The sequence below is a fragment of the Mercenaria mercenaria genome, chromosome 6, assembly GCF_021730395.1.
Source record: "Mercenaria mercenaria strain notata chromosome 6, MADL_Memer_1, whole genome shotgun sequence".
NCBI classification, from domain to species: Eukaryota; Metazoa; Mollusca; class Bivalvia; order Venerida; family Veneridae; genus Mercenaria; species Mercenaria mercenaria.
Window position 1 is genome coordinate 55,369,304 of NC_069366.1, and position 25,345 is coordinate 55,394,648.

The 25,345-nt window shown below is 34.4% G+C and overlaps 1 protein-coding gene across 1 annotated transcript; it reads right to left on the minus strand.

Moving 5' to 3' along the window:
- Window positions 1-3,320: 3,320 nt before the first annotated feature.
- Window positions 3,321-25,025, minus strand: LOC123548830 (uncharacterized). The gene is made up of 14 exons (XM_045336400.2): window positions 24,806-25,025; window positions 22,815-22,963; window positions 22,506-22,595; window positions 21,583-21,736; window positions 20,475-20,517; window positions 19,059-19,217; window positions 18,858-18,913; window positions 13,047-13,184; window positions 12,126-12,297; window positions 11,281-11,382; window positions 6,628-6,676; window positions 5,797-5,963; window positions 3,671-3,887; window positions 3,321-3,402 (listed from the first exon to the last, which is right to left on the minus strand). Exons 1-14 carry the CDS (start codon window positions 24,985-24,987, stop codon window positions 3,365-3,367), a joined length of 1,716 nt encoding a protein of 571 aa, XP_045192335.2. The 5' UTR covers window positions 24,988-25,025; the 3' UTR covers window positions 3,321-3,364.
- Window positions 25,026-25,345: the final 320 nt, after the last annotated feature.

Here is a 25,345-nt window from a genome sequence, read left to right on the forward strand (position 1 = left end):
AATAATATTGTCAATTTTCAAGGGTAGGCACAACATTTAATAACATTTGCTATCAAAAATGTCTTTCTTGAACTCACGATTGTCAACGGCAAAGAACATACGGCGACCATTCACAAAAGCTGCTTGGAATACAGACAACCTAATTAGAATATTATTAGCTATCTGATTCTAATGGGCTAAAAGTAGTCTACTTAAATATATAACCCGTGTAAGAAGTATTTTAGTTCTATACTTCTTGATGTTTTATGTATAATACATTGGCTGCAACCTGTAAATGTTATTAGTTATAACCAAGAATAATTACAGTAGGTTTGTGGATGCATGCGTACATGTAAGGCCGAGCACATAAGATTCTGTTGTGAACAAGACTGTCCTTGACATGTTTAAATTGTCACTCTCGCTTTCCGCGAATGGACCTAGAATCAACAAATGCAGAAAACATGCAGTGAATTAGGTATGGACTTACGAAGATTTTGATTATTAGCAGTAACTGTAAGTACCAGCCTGAGGGACGAGTACAATGTATCATTTTCCTTGTAGGCAGAGGAAATCTCTTGTATGTTACCTTTCCGTCCAAAAACTGAATTGCTATTTTATTCGTTTCATCGACAAGAGCTTGGCATATTTTGTGTTTATGACCGAATTTAGACATATTTAAAATATTGTAATAAAATCTGTAAAAAGATCCTTTAGAAGCAAAGAAAGCAACCAAGAAGAATAATAGCAGACTCGGTTTGATTGAGTCTGTTCATGAGAGGTAATGAAATGTGCAACACCTCTCACGCCCCCTAGCACCGGCTTAAGCGGAACTCTATTACACACATGTTGAATGGACTCCATGATCCCAAAGGACCAGAAAATATAACAACACTGAATTGTAAGACTTTGATAGCCGTTTGTAATTTTTCTCCCTAAGAGCATTTGTCTGTTTCAACAACTAATATTTGCGATTGCCTGAACAGGTTTTTTATACGCTCAAAGGGAGCGTATTATGTTACAACGCTAGTGTCCGTCCGTCCGTAAGTAAGTAATTTCGTATCCGCTGTGTAACTCTTGAACCCTCTGAAGGATTTTAAAGTAACTTGACACAACTATTCACCACATCAAGACGACTTGCAGAGCGCATGTTTCGGATGCTGGCTTCAAGATCAAGGTCACACTTAGGAGTCAAAGATTATACCTTCGGAGGTATATTGCTCCGCATTGCGGTGCTCTTGTTTCTTAAACGAATCATTATAACACTTCTAGGGGCGTTTGTTTATTTTCAGTCACATTTGACTCTATTGCTTTAGCAACAATAATCATTTCGTATCTGATCTTAAGGCGGTCCATTGTGTCCCTACTGGCGCGGCTCTATCACAATCTCAATACCAAGATGCAAATTCAGTCTATGTCAGAGAAATCACGATCGTCATATCAAATGCGTTCTCGAATGGTAGAAAAGACTGTTGCATAAGCACTAGGGCACGTTTTGCCACCATATGTTTAACATATCATACCCGTACATAGTTTCCATATCGTGCAAAGTTGTGCTACTGGAGCTTAGTGTTGTTGCGATCAGACACTTACAAGTATAAAACAATAATATCTAAAACAATACAGAGAAGATATTAACGAACATATGTTAAAACATTATCAAGAAAATGTTAGAAGCAAATGTATTTTATGTGTTTCATACAGCGGCTTAAACATTTCTGAAATGATTTTAAATGTTCCACAGACATCATGTCAGTTTTCACTGAATGGTGTGTATATATATTTTACGGAAGAGTGATATATCATGGTTGAAGGGTTTCGCGACGACACATCAATTTGAAAGTTAGAACAACAGCAACGAAACATAGAAAGCAACTTACAAATAGATAATAGTTATTCTCTTTCCTTCTATAGTTATGTCCAGCTGTGTTAAATAGCAAGACAAGAGGTCACTAGAAAGATACTTCACTAATTCAGAAAGATACTGTTAGGACGGCCAATAATTTAACAATCACTCTAAATTCTTAAAAAACTACAATATTTATTTTTCCATAGACCCAAATTTAAATAGATCTATAGATACTCTTTAATTTGTTTATTCTATGTTTCTATAAAAATACCTGCACATCTTTTCTTTTAAAGCTGAACTCTTTTCTAAATTTTCTATCTGTCTTGAATATCTATATAACTCTTTCGATCGAGCTCTTTCGATAGAATGCTTCTTATAAGCAAGCGGTCCTGTTTACATTCTATACATGACGTCAAAATGAAAGTAGATTTTTCCCGGTATAAATATCCACCAATTAGGTTTAACCAATATGGCGGCCATTACAAATTGACAGTGCACAGTGCATGCTACTTCCATTTGGACTAAATACAAGTAATATTTATAATAATTAATAATGAGAACCTTAACAAAAGATACATTTTATATTTATAATTTAACTGTTACTTAAGTGAAACATTAATATGTTTTGTAAATTTTACGACGAGAGTTTAGTTGTCTAGCGTTCATAATTGGGTATGGAATTGTAACCAGCATAGCATTTTTTGTTTGTTTGTTTTAGGTTTAACGCCGTTTTTCAAAAGCATTTCAGTCATGTAACGGCGGGCAGTTAACCTAACCAGTGTTCCTGGATTCTGTACCAGTACAAACCTGTTCTCCGCAAGTAACTGCCAACTTCCCCACATGAATCAGAGGTGGAGGACTAATGATTTCAGACACAATGTCGTTTATCAAATACTCACGGAGAACATGCGCCCCGCCCGAGGATCGAACTCGCGACCCCGCGATCCGTAGACCAACGCTCTTACCTACTGAGCTAAGCGGGCGAGATCAGCATAGCAATATTGTACATATTGTACATATAATATATTACAAATCTAATTAAGACAAGACTTTCAGAATAAAAAGATATTAGACTTATTACATGTAAACTTTTCCAGGTAGCGAACCATGCGTTTGGACGTTCCTAAACAAAGGTTCACGATTTCTTTCTTAAAGATAATGATTTTAAGCACATGGTATAAATTTTCTGATACAAGTAAAGTGCGTTCATGTGATCTCGAATGAATATTGAGCCGTGCATGAGAAACCACATAGTGGTTGCGCCCACATGGATCAGACACTGCGCTTTCCGCGCATCTGGTCAGGATCCATGCTGTTCGCTTTTAAGCCTACTGCAATAGAGAAACAGTTAGCGAACGCATGGATCTGACAACTGCGCGTGCGCAGCTGGTCTGATCCATGCTGGTCGCAAGCACTATGTTGGTTTTCCATGGCACGGTCATTTAATCTTTAGAGAACAGGTCATATTAGAAATATTTCAGAGAAAAAAACTCCACAAAGTTGGGTTTTCTTTATTAAAAACGAAACGCGGCCGCAGAATTAGCCCACAATGACATGTGACACAGACGGCGTTCCTCCTGAAAATGAAACACGTACAGAATTGTTGTAATTAATTTGCATATGTATTGTTTTATTCATTAAGATGTGAAAATTATGATTTTACTGATTTTGAATATGAGAGGTTGCGCAACTCTGCGTGACAAAAACTTTTTCTTCAACACTTACTGAGGAGAAAAGTTGAAGTACAAGAACATTTGCAAAAGAAAAGCTTATAACTTAAGTTTTTTTTCGTGTTTTTTTTTCACGTGAAAAAATAACCTATAAACAGAATGATAAAATTATTACCCGTATTTCCGTTAAGATGAACTTGCAAAGTCTTTCCACCGTCAGACAACGTAAATGTTTCCGTCTTCAGTATATGTCCGTTATGTTTGACCTTCACGGTGTATTCACCTTTGAATCCACGCACGTGGTATTGCTCATGACCATGTATTGTGTGGGTAACACTGGTGCGCCATTGATTATGGAACAAATTTTGGTAGGCTCTACCTGCAGCGTTTGGCTGAAAATATGAACCGCACCATGACAAAACTCACATAGTGCGTTTGCGACTAACATGGATCCAGGCCAGCCTACGCATCCGCGCAGTCTCGTTAGGATCCATACAGTTCGCTAACGGTTTCTCTAATTGCAATAGGCTTTGAAAGCGAACAGTACGGATCCTGACCAGGCTGCGCGGATGCGCAGGCTGGTCTGGATCCATGCTGGTCGCAAACGCACTATGTTGGTTTTCTCATGGTGCGGCTCAATTTATTATATTACACGATCGGTTGCCTGCCCATTGCATTTTACTTTAGACTGTGGGTCTAATATTGATTACGTTTATAAAAAGTTATTAACAAGAATAGATTAGACAAAATACTCAAATAGCTTTTTTTGGAAAGTCAGGATTGAGGTCGAACATAGAATATAACAAGTGAATGAAGTATTGCCATGCAATACGAGGTCCCGTCCTGGAAGGCACCTAATTTTCTCTAGTGTTATTTATAGTAACAACAAAGAGAAATAAATCTCAGAAATAAAATCTTTAAACATAAGTCAACACAAAACTCTTTACCAGGTAGAGATAGGTTAAAATACACTTAAAAATTAGATGTAACATGCATGTTGTACCACAGAAAAGCTATCTCGATTTTTCCCTACGGCTAGTTAAAAAATGCAATATAAGCTATTTAAAGTAACAACAAATGAAAGCAATTCTAAAAACCAGGGTGCCTCAAGGTGGTGAACATTTGTGCCAAGTTACATCAAAATTCCTCCATGCATAAAGAAGAAATGCTCCGGATAAAGTCATTCTTGAATCTGACCTTTGACATCAAAGTGTTACCTCGACCTAAGACCTAGGGGCCTGGTTTTTGCGCATAACAATCCGCCTCATGATGGTAAACATTTGTGCCAAGTTATGTCAAAATCTCTCCATGAATGAAGAAGAAATGCTCCAGACGAATTCATTCTTGTATCTGACCTTTGGCCTCTACGTGTGACCTTGACCTTAGATCTAGAGACCTGGTTCTTGCACACGACACTCCGTCTTATGGTGGTTAACATTTGAGCCAAGTAATATTAAAATCCCTTTAAGGGTTGTTGAGTTGCAGACCGGACAGGAAAAAAGCCCTTTTGGCCTCTGGCTTCCAAGTGTGACCTTGACTTTTCAGCTATATAGTAAGTGCATGACACGTTGTCTCATCTACGGAAATGATATTTAAATCCTGTTTTGCATGACAAAGTTATAGACTGGATAAGAAAAAAAGTCCTATTGATTTTTGATCTGCAGGTGTGACCTTGACCTTTAAGCTAGGATTCTGGGTGTTGCGCATGGCATGTCATCTCATCATGGGGAATATTCATGCCAAGTATTGTCTCTGCAAAGTTTTGTACTCATTTTAACTTAACATAATACATGTACAATAAGGTTAAAATAGCACATATTTTGATATCATTCAAATATGGAATGAATATGGGATAACTGTCTTTACAAATATAGAGTTTTATGTGCATAAACTTAAATGCGATACCAATACATAATTAAGCGTTGCCTCTTGTCTTTTACAGACATAACTAATGCATTATTTTTACTCAAATAAAGATTTAAATTGATAATCTATGTACATTCAAAACGAAGTTCTTAATTTACACAAATCAAGTTAACCTACTTACAATATTTTAAAACAATCTGATAAAAATTATAAACTTTCTGATCATCGCCTGACATGCATATGTTAGACAGTTTCTGAAAAGTTATACATTTTCATGATATATCAATGTCAAATAATGGCTTGTTGCAAGTTTAGATATATAAAATGCTTTCTACTTAATCTTGAATAAATGGGAAATTGTTCAAATAAAATAAAAAACAACAACACCCAAAAAAAAACCCGATCTATTTTTATGCGAAAGTTCAAGTTAGTTACCGTGACATTTGTTCCAGTAAAGAGGGGAGCGTCTTTTTCCCATATCTGCCCGTCCCAGAATCCCCAGAAAAGTACACCTTTTACAGACGGATGACTGAAGAACAGGGTTAACAGGTTCACAACTTTTGATGCACGGCTGTTCTCGTCCTTGTCATTCACATTAAACTCTTCATAAAAAGTATAAAAAAATCAAATGAGCCGCGCCATGATAAACCAACGTAGTGCACGGAGGCAGACCAGTCTGCGCATCCCCGCTGTCTGGTCAGAATCCATGGAGTTCGCTTTCAAAGGATATTGCATTTAGAGAAACCGTTAGCGAACAACATGGATCCTGACCAGACTGCGCGGATGCGCAGGCTGGTCTGGTTCCATGCTGGTCGCAAAAACACTATGTTGGTTTTCTCATGGCACGGCTCATTTAATACTCATGAGTCGATGGTGAAGCTGACTGTATAATATCTAGTACTAACGAAAAAACTGTATGCCACAAGTGGTCAATTTTAGTGTGATAATGTAGTTATATGATGTCATGAATAAGTTAGCATGACATTATTATGAAACGATCTAACAATACAGATAAGTAAAAGACAAAGACTAAGTTTTCCAAAATAAGCTATATCTAAAAATAATAAGAAACATTTAAGAAAATTAAAGTAACATTTAATAAATCAGTTTACGAGATTTCAAGTAAGCGTCACATACATTTTGAAAACTGAACAGATGGTCAATATAAAAATATAATATATATAAAAATAGATGTACATTTTGAATAAGTAGTTATTATTCAACGTACTGCTTTTTACCGGGGGACGTGGGTGTTGTTATACTTACCAGTAATCATTATTGGTAGTCCTGCCTCTGCCAAGATATCAAGCTGTGCCTACATGGATGAGACAAAAATTGTGAAGCAATCACTTTTTTTATTATCAAAATAAGCCCATTTGACATGGTTTCTTAATAAAAACATTCTGAATGTATTCTTTTTGTTAATTTGAGAATTTCATCGGCTGTTTTCTAAAAAACTTAAAGTTTTATGCCAATGTATCATATGAATATGGCCATAAATGTATATTTATTGTTCATTTAGTCTCATCTACATACAAATACATTATATCAATAATATATATGCATATAGCATTTGTATAACAAAATTATAAGAGATTTATATCAATACTGTACAGATTAAAGCAATAATATATTACAGGATAAGATACATAAAAGGTTTGCAAAACAATACAATTTACACGTGCTATACCCTGAATATCAGTTTCTCTCAATATATAAAAAAAATATATGTATGAAATGTCTAAAACACTTGAAAACAAGAGCACTGCCTTACGGGTGTAGACGCTCTCCGTACAACAAAATATTGCGCTATCCATCCATTATTATCTAAGTCCAGATGGTGTCAGAATTCTTGAAAAAAGTAATGTAGAGTTACTTGCTCTGCAGAGTCAGCATTCAATGGGGAACAACAGCTCCAAGTTTTATAGCAATAGCAAAATTGACCTAATCGTAAAACCTAACCAAGAAATCTGATATTTTCCAAGTCCAAAAGGGGCCATAATTCTTGAAAAAAGAAGGATAAATTTATGTTTCTATTTTACGAAGTTAGTTTTTGATGGTGAACAAGTGTTGCAAGTTTTAAAGTAATAGCTTTGAAAGTATAGAAGAAAAGCTGACGTAAACATAAACCTTGACCAAGAAATCTGACTTTCTACGTCCAGAAGGTGGAATAACTCCCACAAGAAGCAGGATAGAGTTATGTTTCTTATGCTTTTCATGGTGAACAAGTGTTGCAAGTCTCAAAGCCATAGCTTTGATCGTTCAGGAGAAAAGTTTACCCAAACACAAAACTTAACCAAGAAATTTGATATCATCTAAGTCCAAAGGGGGCCATAATTCTTGCAAAAAGCAGAATGAAGTTATGTCTCTTGCAGTACAGAGTCAGGTATTGGAGGTAAACAAGTGTTGCAAGTCTTAAAGTAATAGCTTTGAAAGTTAAGGAGAAAAAGTCGTCAACATTAAATCGCCCCTATGGGATGTACACACGTATTGAGTGTACTATATACTGACTAAAGGTTAGGGTTAGGTTTAACATAGGTTTAATAGTGTACATTCAATGCATGCGTACACTCAATGCGGGAGATTTAATGCCGACAAGAAACAGCTGACCAAACCTTAAAACTTAACCAGGCAACGCCAACATCCAGCGACAACAATAACTCGTTACTTCTAACACCGGCCACACCCCTCCCCCCCCCCCCTCCACCGAAAAAAACAACAAAAACAAACAAAATCAAACAAACAAACATTTCAACTGGACGGGCAATACGAAGCCCGATCAAGGAATCTCACACACGCTTAAGTCTCTAAAACGTATATAATAAGAAGTGTGCACTAAATGCATTCCAAAATCTAAAATAACCAACAGTTTAGAAAAAGACAGATTTGCAAACTTTCTATGCAATCATGTAAAAATATTTTGCATTAACATACAATATCCACTACCTGAAATAGTAAGGCAAGAATTATGACGGTGCTTCAATATGTTGCAACAGGTTTTTGCTATTACCCAGATCATATCTAGGTGGGTAAACAATAATTCAAATTTATCATTGCTATTCAGTGAATTGAAGTTAATATTGACAGAGCTTCCTTTTATAAAAACAGCATTTCTCTCGGACAAATACTGAGGACAATCTAATATAACATGCATTTCTGTCTCGATTGTATCGGCACAGAATGGGCAGACCTTTTCTGATACTGGGAGATTCACATATCGGCCTGTTTCTATTCTAAGAGGGTCAACCCCCGTATCTAAATTTGGCTAACGCTGATCTATGACAGTATGGTAACTGCATTTTACAATACTGCTTGGTTTCATAGCTAGTTTTAAACTTTCCGTATGTTCTTAGCTTATCATTGCCGTTACCAATGACACTATTTACCCTATATTGCCACTGTACAATATGAATATTCATCATTATATTTGATACATCTTTTAGCATCTTGGTCTTGCTAAAAGGTTAAAAACAGATAATTATTTAATCACAGAGAGCACAATTTCTCTTTAACAACAAATGACCAGTTCTCACATCTATTATTTCCCTTCTGGACTGACTAGTCAAATGTTTTCTTATTTGTTCTATAAATATCATAGAGTAGACAAAGGTTCCAGTGATTGTATACAGATTTCCATTGGTCAATAACAATTGGTTTCCAATATTTTTCTGCATATTGAATGGTACATTCTCCACATTTGAATACAAGATCTGATCTTGGTTTGGCATTTGGTCCAAAATGAACTACATTACTCTTGTAAGCATTTATAAACAAACCGTTCGATTCACACCAGTTGTTTAATGCTGGCAACATGTCTTGTAGATAATTTTCATTCTTAGCAAAAAGAACGATATTCCGCATATACATGTAACAAGATGCAAACTTTTTCATTGTCAATATCAACACCTTTCTTTAAGTGTTTTAACAATACTGACAATTCATTGAGAAAGACATTAAACAATATAGTGGACAAGGAACAGCTCTGCCTCAATCCAGATTCTACATTGAACCAATCTGTACATTGACCATTTTTACCTACACATGCTGATACATTTTTATAAAGGGATCTGACTGCTTTGAGCATTCTGGTTGACACGCCATTTTCAGACAATTTTCGCCAAATTATAGGTCTGTTTACCAAATCAAATGCCTAACGGAAATCAATAAAATCACAGAATGTAGACATTTTATTTTTCTTACGTGTAAGGATTAAACTTGTTAGACTGGCAATGTGGTCTACTGTACTACGTTTTTTACGGAAACCGTTCTGCTCATCAATAATCAGATCATTTTCATCATACCATTAAACAATACGCTGATTCAATATACTGCTATACATGTTATACATGATTGGTGCTACTGAAACTCCTCGATATGACATTGGATCCTTTGGGTCTTTAGAACCTGACTTAGGTATAGGATTAATGACACTTTTTGACCACATAGATGGCACTTGGACTGATTGAAAACATACATTAAAATACTATGCAGCATCAACAAAGAAGAATCATTTTTTAAAACTTCAGAAGGAATGCAATCAATTCCAATGCCTTACCTAACTTAGCTTTTTCTACAGCATTAACAACCTCAAGTAAACTAATATTTGCATGTAGATATTCATTATCAACAACAAGGGTATTTACAGGAATAGAAAGGTCATTGCCTGTAGTATTAACAAAGTACAAAAAAACTTCTTTCCATCTTTTCAGAACAGTTTTCACATCACTAGATATACTGCCATCATTGAGTACAACATGCATTGGTATACATTTATTGCGTTCAGAACCAACACCTGTTTTACCAATAGTTTTCCAAAACAGGACATCATTATTTTCTAGATCAGACAGCATGTCATTTGCATTTTATACAAATGTGCACGCTTACACGCTGTACATTTCTATCAAAAGACTTACGTATACAGAGTATTCATGCTTGAGAGTTAACTTTAGAGTTCTATTGTTACATCTCAACCATTTATGCTCTGCTCTGCTGTTTGAAGGTTTTCCCAAGCATTAGCCAAATCCTGGTTCCACTATGGCTTATATTTTTTGTATGCATTTGGTATTTGTTGTTTTGACCAACTGTTTTATAAAGTAATCTACCATACATTTCAGTGTTAAGTATACTACACCAACCTTCATATGCTGTATCGATATCAGATTGACACATAAATTCCAGCTAAGTACAGAGTGATCTGGCATATTTCTAGGTAAAACTTTTCTAACATCTATATTATCTAAAAGATCAGTTGAACGAGTAACATTAAATCCTGTAAAATAGTTCAAGTATTCGTGGTTGACAAAACAATAGTCAACAGTTGTTCATCCTTTGACAGATACTGATGTAAGATCATTTTTAAACAGTTGCGTCCATTTACCATGTACACACATATTACTATCTATAAGAAACTGAATAAGGTGATCACCTTAAGCATTGGTTTTAAAATCTATTACATTTCTATGCAGGATGATATCTATTCCAACAATAAAATCTTCAGAGTCGCCATAACGGTCATTAAAGTCTCCACATATGAAAGTCATCCAATTATTCTGATATTATATACATTCTGCAGTAAATTATCATAAAAAAGCATTACAATAAGAGTATCGTGAAGAATTTTCAGGTGGTAGGTAACATACACATGGATAAATACAAATCTTATCAATTTTATGTTTCATTTCTAACCAATGTATACCTTCTTCAGAACTATTTAAAATAGATACATCAAAATTCAATAAAATACTATATTTAATCAAAAATCCAACTCCACCATATCCATGTTTTGCATTTCTGTGAATGGGTTTTCTGTTATTAGAAAAAAAAGTATAACCTTCAACATCAATACATTCATTTCGTAATAAATGAGTTTCTGCAAGACCAATTATATCATAGTTAAGGTATTTAATACATTGTATGTACCTTGATGACGTGTATGTCTATGTTATGCATATGTCCCTGAACTCCAAGACCACCGACTGGTACACCGGCTTTCTTGTATCGCATGGCTGTGTCTTTATGTGCCTTTATCAAATGTAGTCGAGAAATAATGTTAAAATTTTCTTTAAAAAGGCACTAGAAAATACCTTAGTTACAGATTTCATTTTATAATTACCGTCAATAGTAGTTGTCGTCCTAAAAATATTGTTTGTTATAAAACTGAACTGTTTAAATTCTAATTTATCTAAAACAAGCATTTAAAGTTAAATTTAGAAATAGTTTCCCTTTACAAATTTTAAATTTGAATTAGACAAAATATACATAGGATATTTGTTTATTTCAGTGTAAGATCAAAATGTCTTTCACCGAGTTAACACCGGTTTGAATACTTTCGAGAGTGGTTCAGTCACGACTGAAAATGTGAGGTAAGATACTCACGAGTTATAGAAATTTGATGTTACGTGTAAACAGTAGACAAATTGCTTTCTTTTGTTTTTAATTTACTGATTAGCTAAATTTCACCCATTTCGTATTTTCTTACCAGTGAAAGATATATTCTCTATTTCAAATTGTGAAAGTACACAATTTATTTCACTCTAATATTCTAATAACTCACTGAAAAAAAATGTAAGAGTTCGATATTTGAATGAAAATAAGTTTGAGGACTATACTGTTAACATGAATACCTACGACTACTTCAAACATTAACCAATAGTGTGCTATCTTTAAGTGATTTTATTCCGACACTACTATAAGTATATTCTAAAAAAGTAAGGAAATATTTTTGTTCAGCTTTAAGTGATAATTTATGTTTTGAATATAGATACCACTGCACACTCGCTGTAACTGATAACTTTATATTCATTAAGGAACAGTAGCGGATGTCTGTCTGCTGCATGCATTTGTCTGAACATATCCATAGTGATGTTTGGATCTCCTGAAAGTTTCTCGAAGGTACCTCCGTGCAACATTTCATTGTTTACATCCCACTGTTCACACCTAACGATTAAAAAGATCGAAATGTCTAAAGCAATTAGGTTACATCTAAGACGATTTGAACAAGAATAGTTTACTTGCGAAAAAGAAACAGTAACCTATCTATAATGTATTTGACTCTGGTGTGATATGGCTAGGCAAAAGCCTGGAGAAACGAATGCATCATTGTAGATCAATACATTGTTTTAATGGCCATTTTGTTATAAACATAGAGCTATAATTCTCGTGCAATATCGGCCAACACTGCTTTAACCCTTTTATATGAGACTGTAAACATGTTTGGAAGGTAGGCTAACTTCTTCGACGCATGAAATAGCGAGTAACCACCATTACGTCATTTCTGACGCCATATTTGACGTCAATTGCAATTTAAACAAATATTTTATCACTGAATCAGATCGGAGTTGAATACAGGACATTGTATTAGTAAGTGAAATACATGCTGTATTTCAGAGTGAAAATTTCAAGAGTTAAAACAAAATTAAACAATTTCCGGAACGATGAAAAAATATTCAAGTTTCTGAAGTTAGACATTTAAATAGCAAGAAAGACTACAGTGAAATAACTGGATTTCAATGTTATGAAACTGAGTAACTTTAATTGGTTCTGAGCTGTTCCTTAAACAGACTAAAACATGTTGTTGTTTTTTTTTTGTTAATAATAATATTGACAAATACATTAAAATGTATTTGTATAAGAACTTCTATGATTTATGGAAATGTATTTCGCGTTTGAAAGAAGTCTTCACTTACATGCCCTTGGTATGGCTTGTAACTCCTTGTATACGCGTATGTATTGCCGACCTTAGTGCATCACCATGAAGAGCTTTGACCCAGTCTTGAGTGAAATAATCCTTATCCCAGAAAGCACAATGACATCGCATTTTGATTCTATGAACAGTTAAAATATATTTTGTACTCATGAAAAAAAGGTAATGAAAATACAAGGAAAAATATCGAGCCAAATTAACAGAATATGAATGTATTTCGGTAAAAAACGTAACATGTGCATATTACTGACGTTGTCTTAGTATATTCAAAATCTAGTATTTATAGCATTGCACCTTTACAAACTCCATACACTCTGGGAATAAAAATTAATTTTAAATAATGATAATAAATCTTTCAAATATGATTATATATGGATTTTAAGACAGCAATACTTCAACAAAGGTAGGATTAAGTTTTAAATATTTATGTAATGGATACATAAATAAAGTTTTCAAAACAACATTGTCCAAGATCGAAGCACTACGCTGTTGGGCTTGAGCAAACGCGACAGATCAGAGGTCTAATTTTTAAAATACGTGAGCACATTTAAAGGCACTGTCCTCAAGATTTGGTCAAAAATAATAGAGATTATTTTCGAATGAAAATAAATCCGAAGTTATTTAGGCCAGGAATTATCTGGTTTTTTCTCGTTGTTATTTTTAGATAAATGCTATTTTTAGACAACTTGTCATTACATATGTATGCCATTTGGAATGCTTCGGTTTCAACAGCAAAACTATCTCTGACGTCACATTATCAATTGCAAACATGGCAGATGAAACAGACAAAAAATTCTTTAATTTAAATCTGATTTCATCTTGTGAAATTAAACTATCGGGCCATGTTAAAAGCTTTTGCAGGAAGGCTGGACATCCTGTTAATCTAGAGGAGCAACGTATTGACGTGTCGAATGTTCCTGAGTCGGAGAAAATTACAGGTAATATAACACGCAATGGACGAAAAATAATGTCGTCTTTGTGAAGCAAACATATTGCGTTCTAACACTGGTTTGAAGAAATAATTCAGGCTTACAAATATAGAGATAATGGAATGAACGTGTAGGGTGTGGTGTGTCTGTTATTATTTCTCAGCTGGATATATTTCGCGATACCGCGGTCATGAATTTGATTTTGAAACAGAAATATTTGTAAGGGAAAACATGTTAATATGTGGTTTAATACTGGTCTGACTTACATGGTAAATAATGAAGCAAACATATAAGATACACGTAGAATTTTGAATGGGTTGAATTTACACGTAATTTAACCAAAGACTTTAATCTTCGATATGAAAAGTGAGTAGAGATATTTACCCTGACACCGGTTAGATATTTTACCCCGACAGTTGCAGGAAAGAAAACGGTAAACAAACATAAATATACATAACAAAAAAGTTGAGTAATGCACTTTTCTATGCTTTGTCATTAAAATACTCATTAATATAGATATATCAGAGAAGTCATTGTTACAAAGACATTTGAACTAGGACAGCCAATTAGGGGAGGCTACATTTAGGACTGTCTGGGGTCTTTTTGTTAGGTACATTTGTACCAGGATTTATAGAAGTAATATAGACAAAGCATCAATTGATATTTTTTGTTTTACATGAGAACCTACTTTCATCTCAATCAGAAGATACAGTGGTATGTTTAAATCCCTTTACTTTTGGTTTGAATTACATTTTTCAGATCTGCATTTTGCAAAGGCATGCATAGGCCATAAAGATAATTTAGGAATATAAAATTGAACATAAATTTGGTTCTGTTGTTCAATATAAATTGGAAAAGAAATTTTGAATTCACATGTCCCGGGTGATGCTATAGTACAAAACTTTCAAGTTTCATTGAAATATTAAATGTATTTAATGGTTTGATTGTACTTATAGTTTGAGATTTTACAAAATGCGTCCAAGTGAGTAAAATGCAATCGTTACCTAAATCAGATGAATAATTTTACAATGTTTCGGGCATGAGAAAATTATGAATGGTAATTTTAATTCTGTTTGACACAGGTTTGCATTCTTTTTGTATCATGTACATTAATTGTGTTAAGCAGTATTTATGTACAGGAGTATGGACCTATCTGCTAATTGTTTGATAACCATCAAAAATATTATTCATTTTGGTTATTGGCAAATATAGAAGACTCTCATTTAGTCCCCTTTTGATAGGTGGTGGCTTCAATTTTTGTTGTATATATAAAGTATATTACTATATCTTAGTAAGTCTTTTGTTTTCCCGCAGTATCTACCAAGGGTTGGAATGTTGAGGAACATATTGGAAGCTTTCGCCAGGTTATCGATTAACTACTTCTTATAATTTTCTTGTAAAAACCCAAGTGCTTAGAGTGTATAAAGTGGTAACTTCACATGTCGCTTATTACTGTACGAAGATGTAGGTCATTTATTGCAAAGTAAATTTGCGTTATATCTATACTGAGAGCGTGTTAATATGTGTTAATATGCTGTTAACACAAAAATTTGAAGACTGATGAAAAACTTAAAAGTACAAATGTACAATGTATATTGAATTCTTGTTTACATAAATAATTTGTTGACAAATGCTTACCCATGGATCGTTTATTAGTTGTAGTCTGTTTATATATAAATACTAAATATACATGTTCTGCTAGAAACTGAAGTCAAACTGAATCATTAGTTTTCCCGTAAGAAACGGTCATGCAAATTTTCTTCGTTGTTTGCACTAATTCTTTAGTGTTCTAAGACTGAATGTAAGCAGTTTTGAGCAAAACGGTTATAGAATTTTGTTAACAGCAAACACTGTGTATATTCAGGTTTGTGTTTGGGACTTTTTAGGACCCCATTTCTCATCTGTTTAAAATGCTTCTATAATCATTAATGTCATTTCAGTTATAAAATAATTGAAATCTGCTAATTTTTACTGGAAATCTACTCATAGCAGCCATTGTATTAGTCTGTAAATTTGTTCAACATGGGGATGGTTATAACGCAGCTTGAGCTTAATAGACTCATTCAGTGTGTAAATGTTACAATTTAATTACATATTAAATTGAGGACAATATAAAAAATGTCGAAATGAAATCATTATTTAAATCGATAAGTGCCATCAAACTTTAAAAGGTTACAGTGTGAAAATAAGGAGAAGTTGTGGTTACTCGATGCGTAATCATTCATATAATTTTTCTGTGACTGAAAATAAAGGGTTCGTTATTATACAATGTATTGTGATTAAAATGTATATACAGATGCCAGTTTTGATATAATGCATGTTCTTTAAGTTATTTGGTAATATTGGACAACACAGGTGGTGATTTGATCACATTTGTTTTCTAATTGGTAGTACAACTTAATTGGTAACAATGCTGTTGCTTATAGAAGTTTGTGGTTTTATAATTATATTTTCATATTCATAAACATGATAATTTTATAAATCCAATACATAATATGATAATGAGTTAACATGTTATTATCTTTCTTGAGTAAGTATCTGTTTGGCTGTAAATCCAATGATTCAGAAATACTTTATGTATATAAAGGTTAAACATTGATAGTTTATATAACAAATTGTCAGTTTTTAAACGGATATGGATTTGAAAAACTCACTTCTGGATAGCTACTATTACAATATGAACCTTTCATCAGGTCATTATAAGTTTGAAATTTATAACATATTGAACATCTAGATAAACTACTGGTTATGAATAGGCTAATTAGTTAGCACTCAGATTGTTTTACTGTCGAGTGTGATACCTTGACAGAGATAAATCGGAATGCCTATCAGATTTACATCACGAAGGGTCCATTTGGTCTAGGGGAACTATTTTGTTCATTGTAATTAGTATACTACTTCCCCTGGAATTTTCAATACAGATGTTAATTGAGATATTCAGGATTTGGACTGTGTAATTTTGATATACATTTAGTATAAATTTACATTCAGTAAATTTAGATATACTATTATCCCGGCTTTGAATTTTGGGGGATAAATTTATAAAGTAAATTTATTGTGGCGGAAAATTCTGGCAGCCGGGGATCATTTTGTTAAATAAATATCCTAGCAATTACTTGGCCGGGTCGTTGGTCTTACTTAGGTGGAATATTCTTCGATCTGGTGAAGTTGCTGGAGTACATTTCAAAATTTAGTTTTTTCTGTGAGCACTGGGTTTTGCCCACAAGCTGTTGCTAGGCTTGGTATCTCCTATGTGTCTCTTTGGCATTGTAAATTTCCTTTCCATAGGACCGAATATTGATATAGTGTTCGCAGAAAAATGCTAGTGTCTGTGTCGTATTGTATGGCAGAAATATTGGTAAGTTATTGTACGGGTATTGTACACGGCTGAAATATTGCTAAATTATTTACGTGTATTGTACACGGCAAACATATTGCTAGTCCGTATTGTGCACAGCTGAAATATTGCTAAATTATTTACGTGTATTGTACACGGCAAAAATATTGCTAGTCCGTATGGTGCACAGCTGAAATATTGCTAAATTATTTACGTGTATTGTACACGGCAGATATCTTGCTAGTCCGTAGTGTGCACGGCAGAAGTATTGCTAACTTATTATACGTGTATTGTGCACGGCAGAAATATTGCTAATTTATTATACGTGTATTGTGCACGGCAGAAATATTGCTAGTCCGTATTGTGCACGGCAGAAGTATTGCTAATTTATTATACATGTATTGTACACGGCAGACATATTGCTAGTCCGTATTTTGCAAGGTAGAAATGTTGCTAAATCAGTGTACTTTTGTTGTATTGCTAATCCGTATTGTATGGCTGAAATGGGTGTGAAATTATGGTACGTATATTGTACATGACAAAGTGCAGTGTACACGGCAGAAATATAGCTATTGTCCAGATAGATATATATATAGCGCCGCAGAAATTTTGCGTAAAGTTTATTCAAGTGTGCAGGCATGATTGGTCCTCGGTTGTTAGAATTTTCATTACATTGTCTTTCCTGGGTCATTTTATGTGACAAAATTCAGGCTTACATTTAGACAGAAAGATGCGGCCACAAATTATCCAAACTTATTAAATTGTCAATGAATAATTTGCATAACTTGAAGTGATATTGAATCACCAATTTTTAAATGAAATATTTGTCAGTGTTTGAGAAATTAAAAGGAAGTGTATTTCAGAATTTGTGTTTATTATTATTCTTATGATTCATAATTCTGGTCCTTAAATAATATTTCTCTTATATTGAAGGTTAGGTCATATATTATGAACATTAGAATATGAGTTTTTGTTTCAAAAATTTTATAAAAATCCAAATCAAGAAAAAAAAATGACCTCGTCTGGAATCGAACCCCAATCCACCGCGACAATTAATACATTTTCCCGTCATCGTAACCAATACAGCTAAAGTGGAATTAGTGACTTATGACTTCAAAATATAGATATTTATAATCGAGATAGTTAACCTGGAGATAAACGCTTTTCAATTTTCATTGTAAAAAGTAGTAAAAACAGCAAATCCTCATGTGTGTCCGTAACATCTAGTTTGTCAGTAATTAACTTTTAAAGCCTTCTTAAACATGGCATTTATTTCCAGATATCTGAACAAATATTTTTTGTGTGTGTTGTCGGATGATCTGGAGGCCAGTCCCTTTTTATACACCACTTTTACCTAAGCTATCAAAACTACACACCAAGAGAATCAAAAAGTTATACAGGAGACAACTTTAATTGCCAGGACCTGCCAAACAATATGCATGTCAACATAATAACGTATTGAAGGAATGACGTGCAAAGGCATGGTAACGCTGTCGTTAGTAAAACGAATTTGAAAGTACATACTAACCCGTGCGATCGCATGGCCTTGATAGCATTCAAAGGTCTATCGTAGTTAATGTGTCCCTGAAAAAAAGGTTTAACATTTCAAATTTCTATAAAGAGTGAGAGTAACAAAGCCTAAGTCTGCAACAGTAACATTTCGTAAGCTCCATTACATGTACAGCATCTTCTAAAACGATTTAGGCAAATAACAGTAATTAGTAATTACCTTACTCCTTTCCATCTGTCCCCATTTCAAAGCATTTTCTAGGACCCCCCATTCGAAGTTGTCGTAGAATACTTTCTGATACGCCGCATAACTGTGGTTTACGATTTTGTCAGCAGATACCGCTGATCCGAAGGCGAACTCCATCTTTGTCTGATTGAGCTACAATAAAAAAGAAAAAGAAAGAAATTGCAAAGTATGTTTTTCACAAAAACTTCATTTCTGTCTGCACTTAAAAATTCAGAGTTAGCAACGGAAATGCGACGAGGAAGACCAGATGGTCACAGAAATTTACCGGCAAAGATCTATATTGCCCAGGCTGTAGTCAAAGTATGGTTCGCACATTGAAAAGAAAACAAACTTAACGCTCAGCTGAAATTAAAAATACTTTTTTTTCATGTTTAGGATATATAAGTTTTGGATTGATACGAAATAAAACGAAACAGACATAATAGTTAGAGAGAGAATAAGCCTAAGTAGATGTATAAAAATAAAAAAACAAATCTTATTTCTTAAAAGAGTTTTCGGTCGTCCTTACATGAAAGAGTTATCTCCCTTGTTTTCCTTGTTTTTGCACGATCATTCTGTCTTAGAATACAAAATAAAAATTATTTTCAAGAAGTTGGATCACTGAGTATTGTGACGACATACACTTTTTAGGGTTCAGCAATATAAAATAAAGTATATTCCAAAATAGTTTTCTATACCCCCATTCTAAATGATCAAATATCTTTCCAGCGTAAGTCTTAGATAGATGTAATAATCAATTATTTTTGGGTCATTACCGACGTCTGGTCATTATATCTTGGTGGATTTTAAAAAATATAGTTAATTACCAATGGAATGATGTTGTTTTACATGCATATTTAGTGGGATCCATTTTTGGTCCTTATCATATCCCGTCCTTTGTCTTACGTACGACTTAGAATCTCCTACCTATTAGTTAGTATCTCCTACGTAGGAGTTAATATCTCTTATGTACGACATCTCATACGTAGGATATATAGATACGTAGGAGATACTTAGTCCTACGTAGGAGATACTAAGTCCTATGTAGGAGATACTATATACTACGTAGGAGATAACAACTGCTACGTAGGAGATACTTAGTCCTACGTAAGTGATACTAAGTCCTACGTAAGAGATACTAAGTCTTACGTAAGACAAATTTAAGACTCTCTGTTGGCACCAGGACGCTGCAATAGATAACCTTTAGACGTTTATAAAAATAAATCTACATATATGGCATCAATACGAGGCTCCATATTATTACGGTCTACGCTTATGAACACTAACTAAAGGTTTCTGATTTAGGATACCTATCATGTGTCGGTGCGACGTTAAATCCAAAAAAAAAAAGGGATAATGTTATCATGATTATTCATAGAGATCAGAATAATGTTGCAAATTGAATTTTACCTCAATATCCACACTGCTTGTGTTTACACCATTCCCAGTCAATCTGTAAAATAGCGATATCTCTCAAGTTGCAAACCTGACTTTTTTTAAGACATATGCAGTTCTATTATGATTCGTTTTATCTTTTGTACAATATATTATAGAAATACAACAGTGGTATACATATCTTGCATTTCACTAGTACTTTACTACAAAACTGATACAATTTTGTTAAAACTTTATTAAACATGTAAGATCTAAAAATCAGATTTATATAGTCTAATATTGAGTGGTAGGAAGTTAACTGCTACTGTTGTCAACGATTTACTGTTGAATTGTCAGCAGTTAGAACAGATAACTGATACTATTTTATTATTATTTCCTGCTGTTGTTGTGACTGATTCTCACTGCAGATTGTTACCACCAACATTGAATTCTTACAGCAGTTAGAGTTAAAGCTAATGGGTAAATTATAAATTTTCAGGCAGTGTGTACACCGATGAAGAATATTCTCCATTTCTTTCTGTTCCATTGCACTCAACATTATGAAGATTCCAAACAGTTTTGACTATTGACCCGCAAGTTAATTACATAACATCAGAAATCAGTTTTCATAATTCTATTTTTTCATTTTTTTTATTTAAAGCTAGTTCCGGAGTATAGGCCTAAGAAATGTTAAGTACAGACAGGTCATATAGCTTATACTATGGAACGGCGATTCATATAAGGAGTTATGTAATAAAGTATTCTAACACGATCCGGTTGTTTTCCTGTTAAACAAAGAAGGCTGAAAACTGTGTGTTATTATTCAACAATTCATTTTTCTGACGTCACAATTTTCACGTCATAGCGTTAGACGGCATAGCGGCGCGCTGGAAAAGAAACCAGAAGAGATCAGGCAAAAATGGATATCGTCAAGAACGTACATAATAATCTTTGAAAACGCGTTAGAATCGAAATAATATGTCTCAAACAGTGATTTGTCCGTGAATAAAATCATTGTTTTGTCGTTTAGATGCGTATTATTATATATAATTCTAAATCATGATTCTATTCAATGACAAATCACTGTTTTGGATAGAATCTACATTATTTTCTTATTTCTATTTGGATGTCAGTATTAACATACTTAATGTTGATATCAGCCTTTCTGTGCTGTTCAATCCTCTGATCTGCATGTGATTTCCAGTCCGAATCATATGGTACTAATTCCATACTCGCGGAATCGACAAGATAGTCAGTGTGTGCGTCCGTCTGCACATAGATATGACAGCTGTGGTATCCTGGAATGATGCAAATTAAAAACTTCAAATTTAGATAATTTCATTCAGTAATAATTCATCCTTATAGTTGATGCTGATACGTTCGCATAGAATGGTACTAGTAGTCTATGACGTCATATGATTGTTCGATTTTCACTTGAGACAAAGGCTTTTGAAAAACTTTCTTACACAGTTTTTCCGCAAGGAGTGTAAGTAACATTATTTAAATTGCAAGACAGAGACGTATCAATTTGAGTAAGGAAGCTGTTATATTGCTTCGCCTATGAATTGATTCTACATAATTGAGCCGCGCCATAAGAAAACCAACATAGTGGCTTTGCGACAAGCGTGGATCCAGACCAGCCTGCGCATCCACGCAGTCTGGTCAGGATCCATGCTGTTCGCTAACGGTTTCTCTAATTGCTATAGGCTCTGAAAGCGAACAGCATGGATCGTGACCAGACTGCGCGGATGCGCAGGCTGGTCTAGATCCATACTGGTCGCGAACGCACTAAGTTGGTTTTCTCAAGGCGCGGCTCATATCTCGACGACCAGTTACGTCAAGGAAGTTGAGCCGTAACGTCAATCGGTAATTTCCGTTTTCTCCGTAAGTGATGTCGGCATTTTCCGGTTGTGAGGGAAACAATAGCTCCCGCAAGCTTCATTCATGTCCAAAGAGTGCCAAAATAACAGAAGATGGTACGAAATAACACGGAAATTGTCGACTATCGTTACGAATCCACTACCTGAAATAAATGTTGACACTTTTTTTTTCAGAATGACGACGTACCATTGCTTGTATGAAGAACACCTCCAATTTCACACCATTGTCCAGGTTGAACATTTTGGGTGGTACCAAAATACTTGTATATATCTTTTCCTGAAACGACCAAAGCTAAAATATGCGTAAAAGTTATCAGTTAAGTGCTTGCATTTTTTTTTTGCAATACACATGACTGACAAGTATATATCATATCTACTTAAAATTAATGCTTATGTTTGAATTAGTGTTTTGAGATTCCGAGTATAATAAAAGGTATTTAACACAATGTTTAAAACTTCAAGTATAAAACACCAAATTTGTTTTATTATTTTATACCGCTGCCATCTTTGCAATTTAGCATCATGGTCACACTCTGGTACGCTTTGTTGTTTGCGGTATTCAGTAACTTCACATAGGCAGTAGTCTTGTACCGAGAACCAGCGGTCAAATTAACATTTTGTGCTATTCCATTCCATTCTTGGCTCCTGTTGTTTTTAAAGAAAGCATGTAATTAATGGTCGGAAACTTTACTTCGTTTCATAGTAAATAACAACAGTAACATACTCAGTCAGGCCAAATAGCAACATTCCAGCTCTCGTGATTGATGGAAGCAACAGGTGTCCTTCTGTACACCATTTCAAGCACAGAAAATTATACCAGTGCAAACTAGCTAGACGCCTATTTACATTTTATATCAAGTGGGGAGTTTGGAACCAAGAATTATCCAAAGCAGTCAGCTACAGAGACTCGTGATAAAATATATGCTGAAAGTCTATGTTCATCATTACTTTTTCAACAACCTATAGCGTTGTCGCTTTAAGTGTTTTCGGCTAAGTAATAATTCGTTAAGACCAACGTTTATGCGTTTTTTCTTCATCATAGTTTAGGGATTTCGGCATGGTTAAAATTTTAATGTTGGATTTCTTAGTATGACGAACAAAATAAGTATGTTGAAAGTCTATATGCCAAACAAAATGCACAGGTATAAAATTGAATTCTCATTTTGATACTCTAATACAAGAATTATACATCAACATTTTATGACACATGCGCGCGCATCCCCTCCATTATAGGCCTAACTAAACTAAAGGAACCAGCGTGGGAGCCATCTGGTCTAGTCGCGTAATGGCTGCCAGGTATTTGAACACTAATTTTTCACTTGGCATGGCAACAAGGTCAAAAATGAGGCTAGTTTTTGTTTAAATTTCATTGTGGATGTATTGTTGACATTTTGGTGAAAAAGGGGAGAGCAGGTTGATTTGGTGAAGTCAAGCTCAATTTTAGTATGAGTAGTACTTCCGGGTCACAGCAGTGATTTTGATTCAGTTTACAGTAAGTAAATGTGACCAAGAATCTCCTTAGAAGATACATGACCCCTACTTTCTCTTCATTTTATATATTTTATCATAACTCTTTAAAATGAGGTAAGGATTTGTTCTCTGAAATGGGTCTAGCTATGTTTGGTAGCTCTTTGAAAAAGGTCATTTTTATATAGAATATATAGGGAAAACTATTTAGGCTATTGTGACCTAAAAATGCTTGATAGGATGATAGATAAAGTCCACACCAGGACCGTAACTGCAGAAAAATAATAGAACATGAAAGTCGCATTTTGATGATGTGTCCCACTTTTCATTTCAGCTGCACGGAAACTTTTGGAAAAGTTGAAAACACAATCTTTCTTGTGTAGTTGCAATATTTCGAAGTCCAAAGACGGACCGTAACCTCAAAAATAATAATCGGATATGAAAGTTCGCCGTAAATATGTGCATTTCAACTTCAAGTTGATTATGCATCACAAGCTTCATTTCTTTTTGGATGAAAACGTTTGTAGTTGTCAAAGTCCAAAAAGGGCCGTGGCTACAAACAACTATCGGACATGAAAGTCCCGTAATTAAAATGCGTATACCAACATAATGCTGATGTTGTATGAAAATATCTAATTAAACTGGATGAAACTGTAGGACGAGTTGAGAACACAATGTTCTGACATCGCTGTTATACTAGTATTTCAAAGTCCAATAAATGGCCATAACTCTTAAAGTAAAACTTAGATAAAAAATTCCCGAAAATGTCCTCATGTCAACTTCATGTTGACGATATAAACCATACTTCTTTTCGATTGGATGGAAACTGTTGGAGGAGTTTGTTATACAAGAAAGTGTCACAGACGAACAGGCTGCTGGACGGACGGACAGTTCAAACTCTATATGCGTCCCGGGTCTGTGAGGTGAATATTAGAGCTTACAATGAAATCTATTCTATTGGATGACTTCCAAAGTATCAACATATGTATGATTGTATTACTAAAAATATAAGGATCGTACCTGTTTGATAGATGTGCGCTGTGGTGACCATGGTAGGCGTCGTTACTCTGGGTCATATGGCAACCCAGCGCGTACCAATTTCCATTGAAATTACTCGATTCAAAGTCTGCATTGTACAGTAGATTTGTAGCAGCATTCAGTTCGTCCACAAAACAAGCAAACAGTAAAAACCACGCTATCATTTTAGTTTATGTGCGCTGGCGACCAGCTAAAATGCAACTGTTGATAGTATCGTTATCAGTTTTGACACAGATCAGCAATTGCGTACACCGAGATTACCAGTGCCTATAAACGTATATGATGAAATGAAGACGACCTGATCTGTCCGCAGAATTGTTGTATAAGGAACAATCGTGTTCTCCTTCAACTTTTATTAAAACATTTTTTGTTGTTACAAAACACTTTTAGCAGTAAAATTAGCAACTAAGAATGGAGTATCAGGTAACCAGAGAAACAGGTTGAACCTATTGTAGAACATGTCCGCTGGAGAGGTCATGAGGACTTTAATATAGCATTGAATGTGAGAAAGAGTCTATTTAG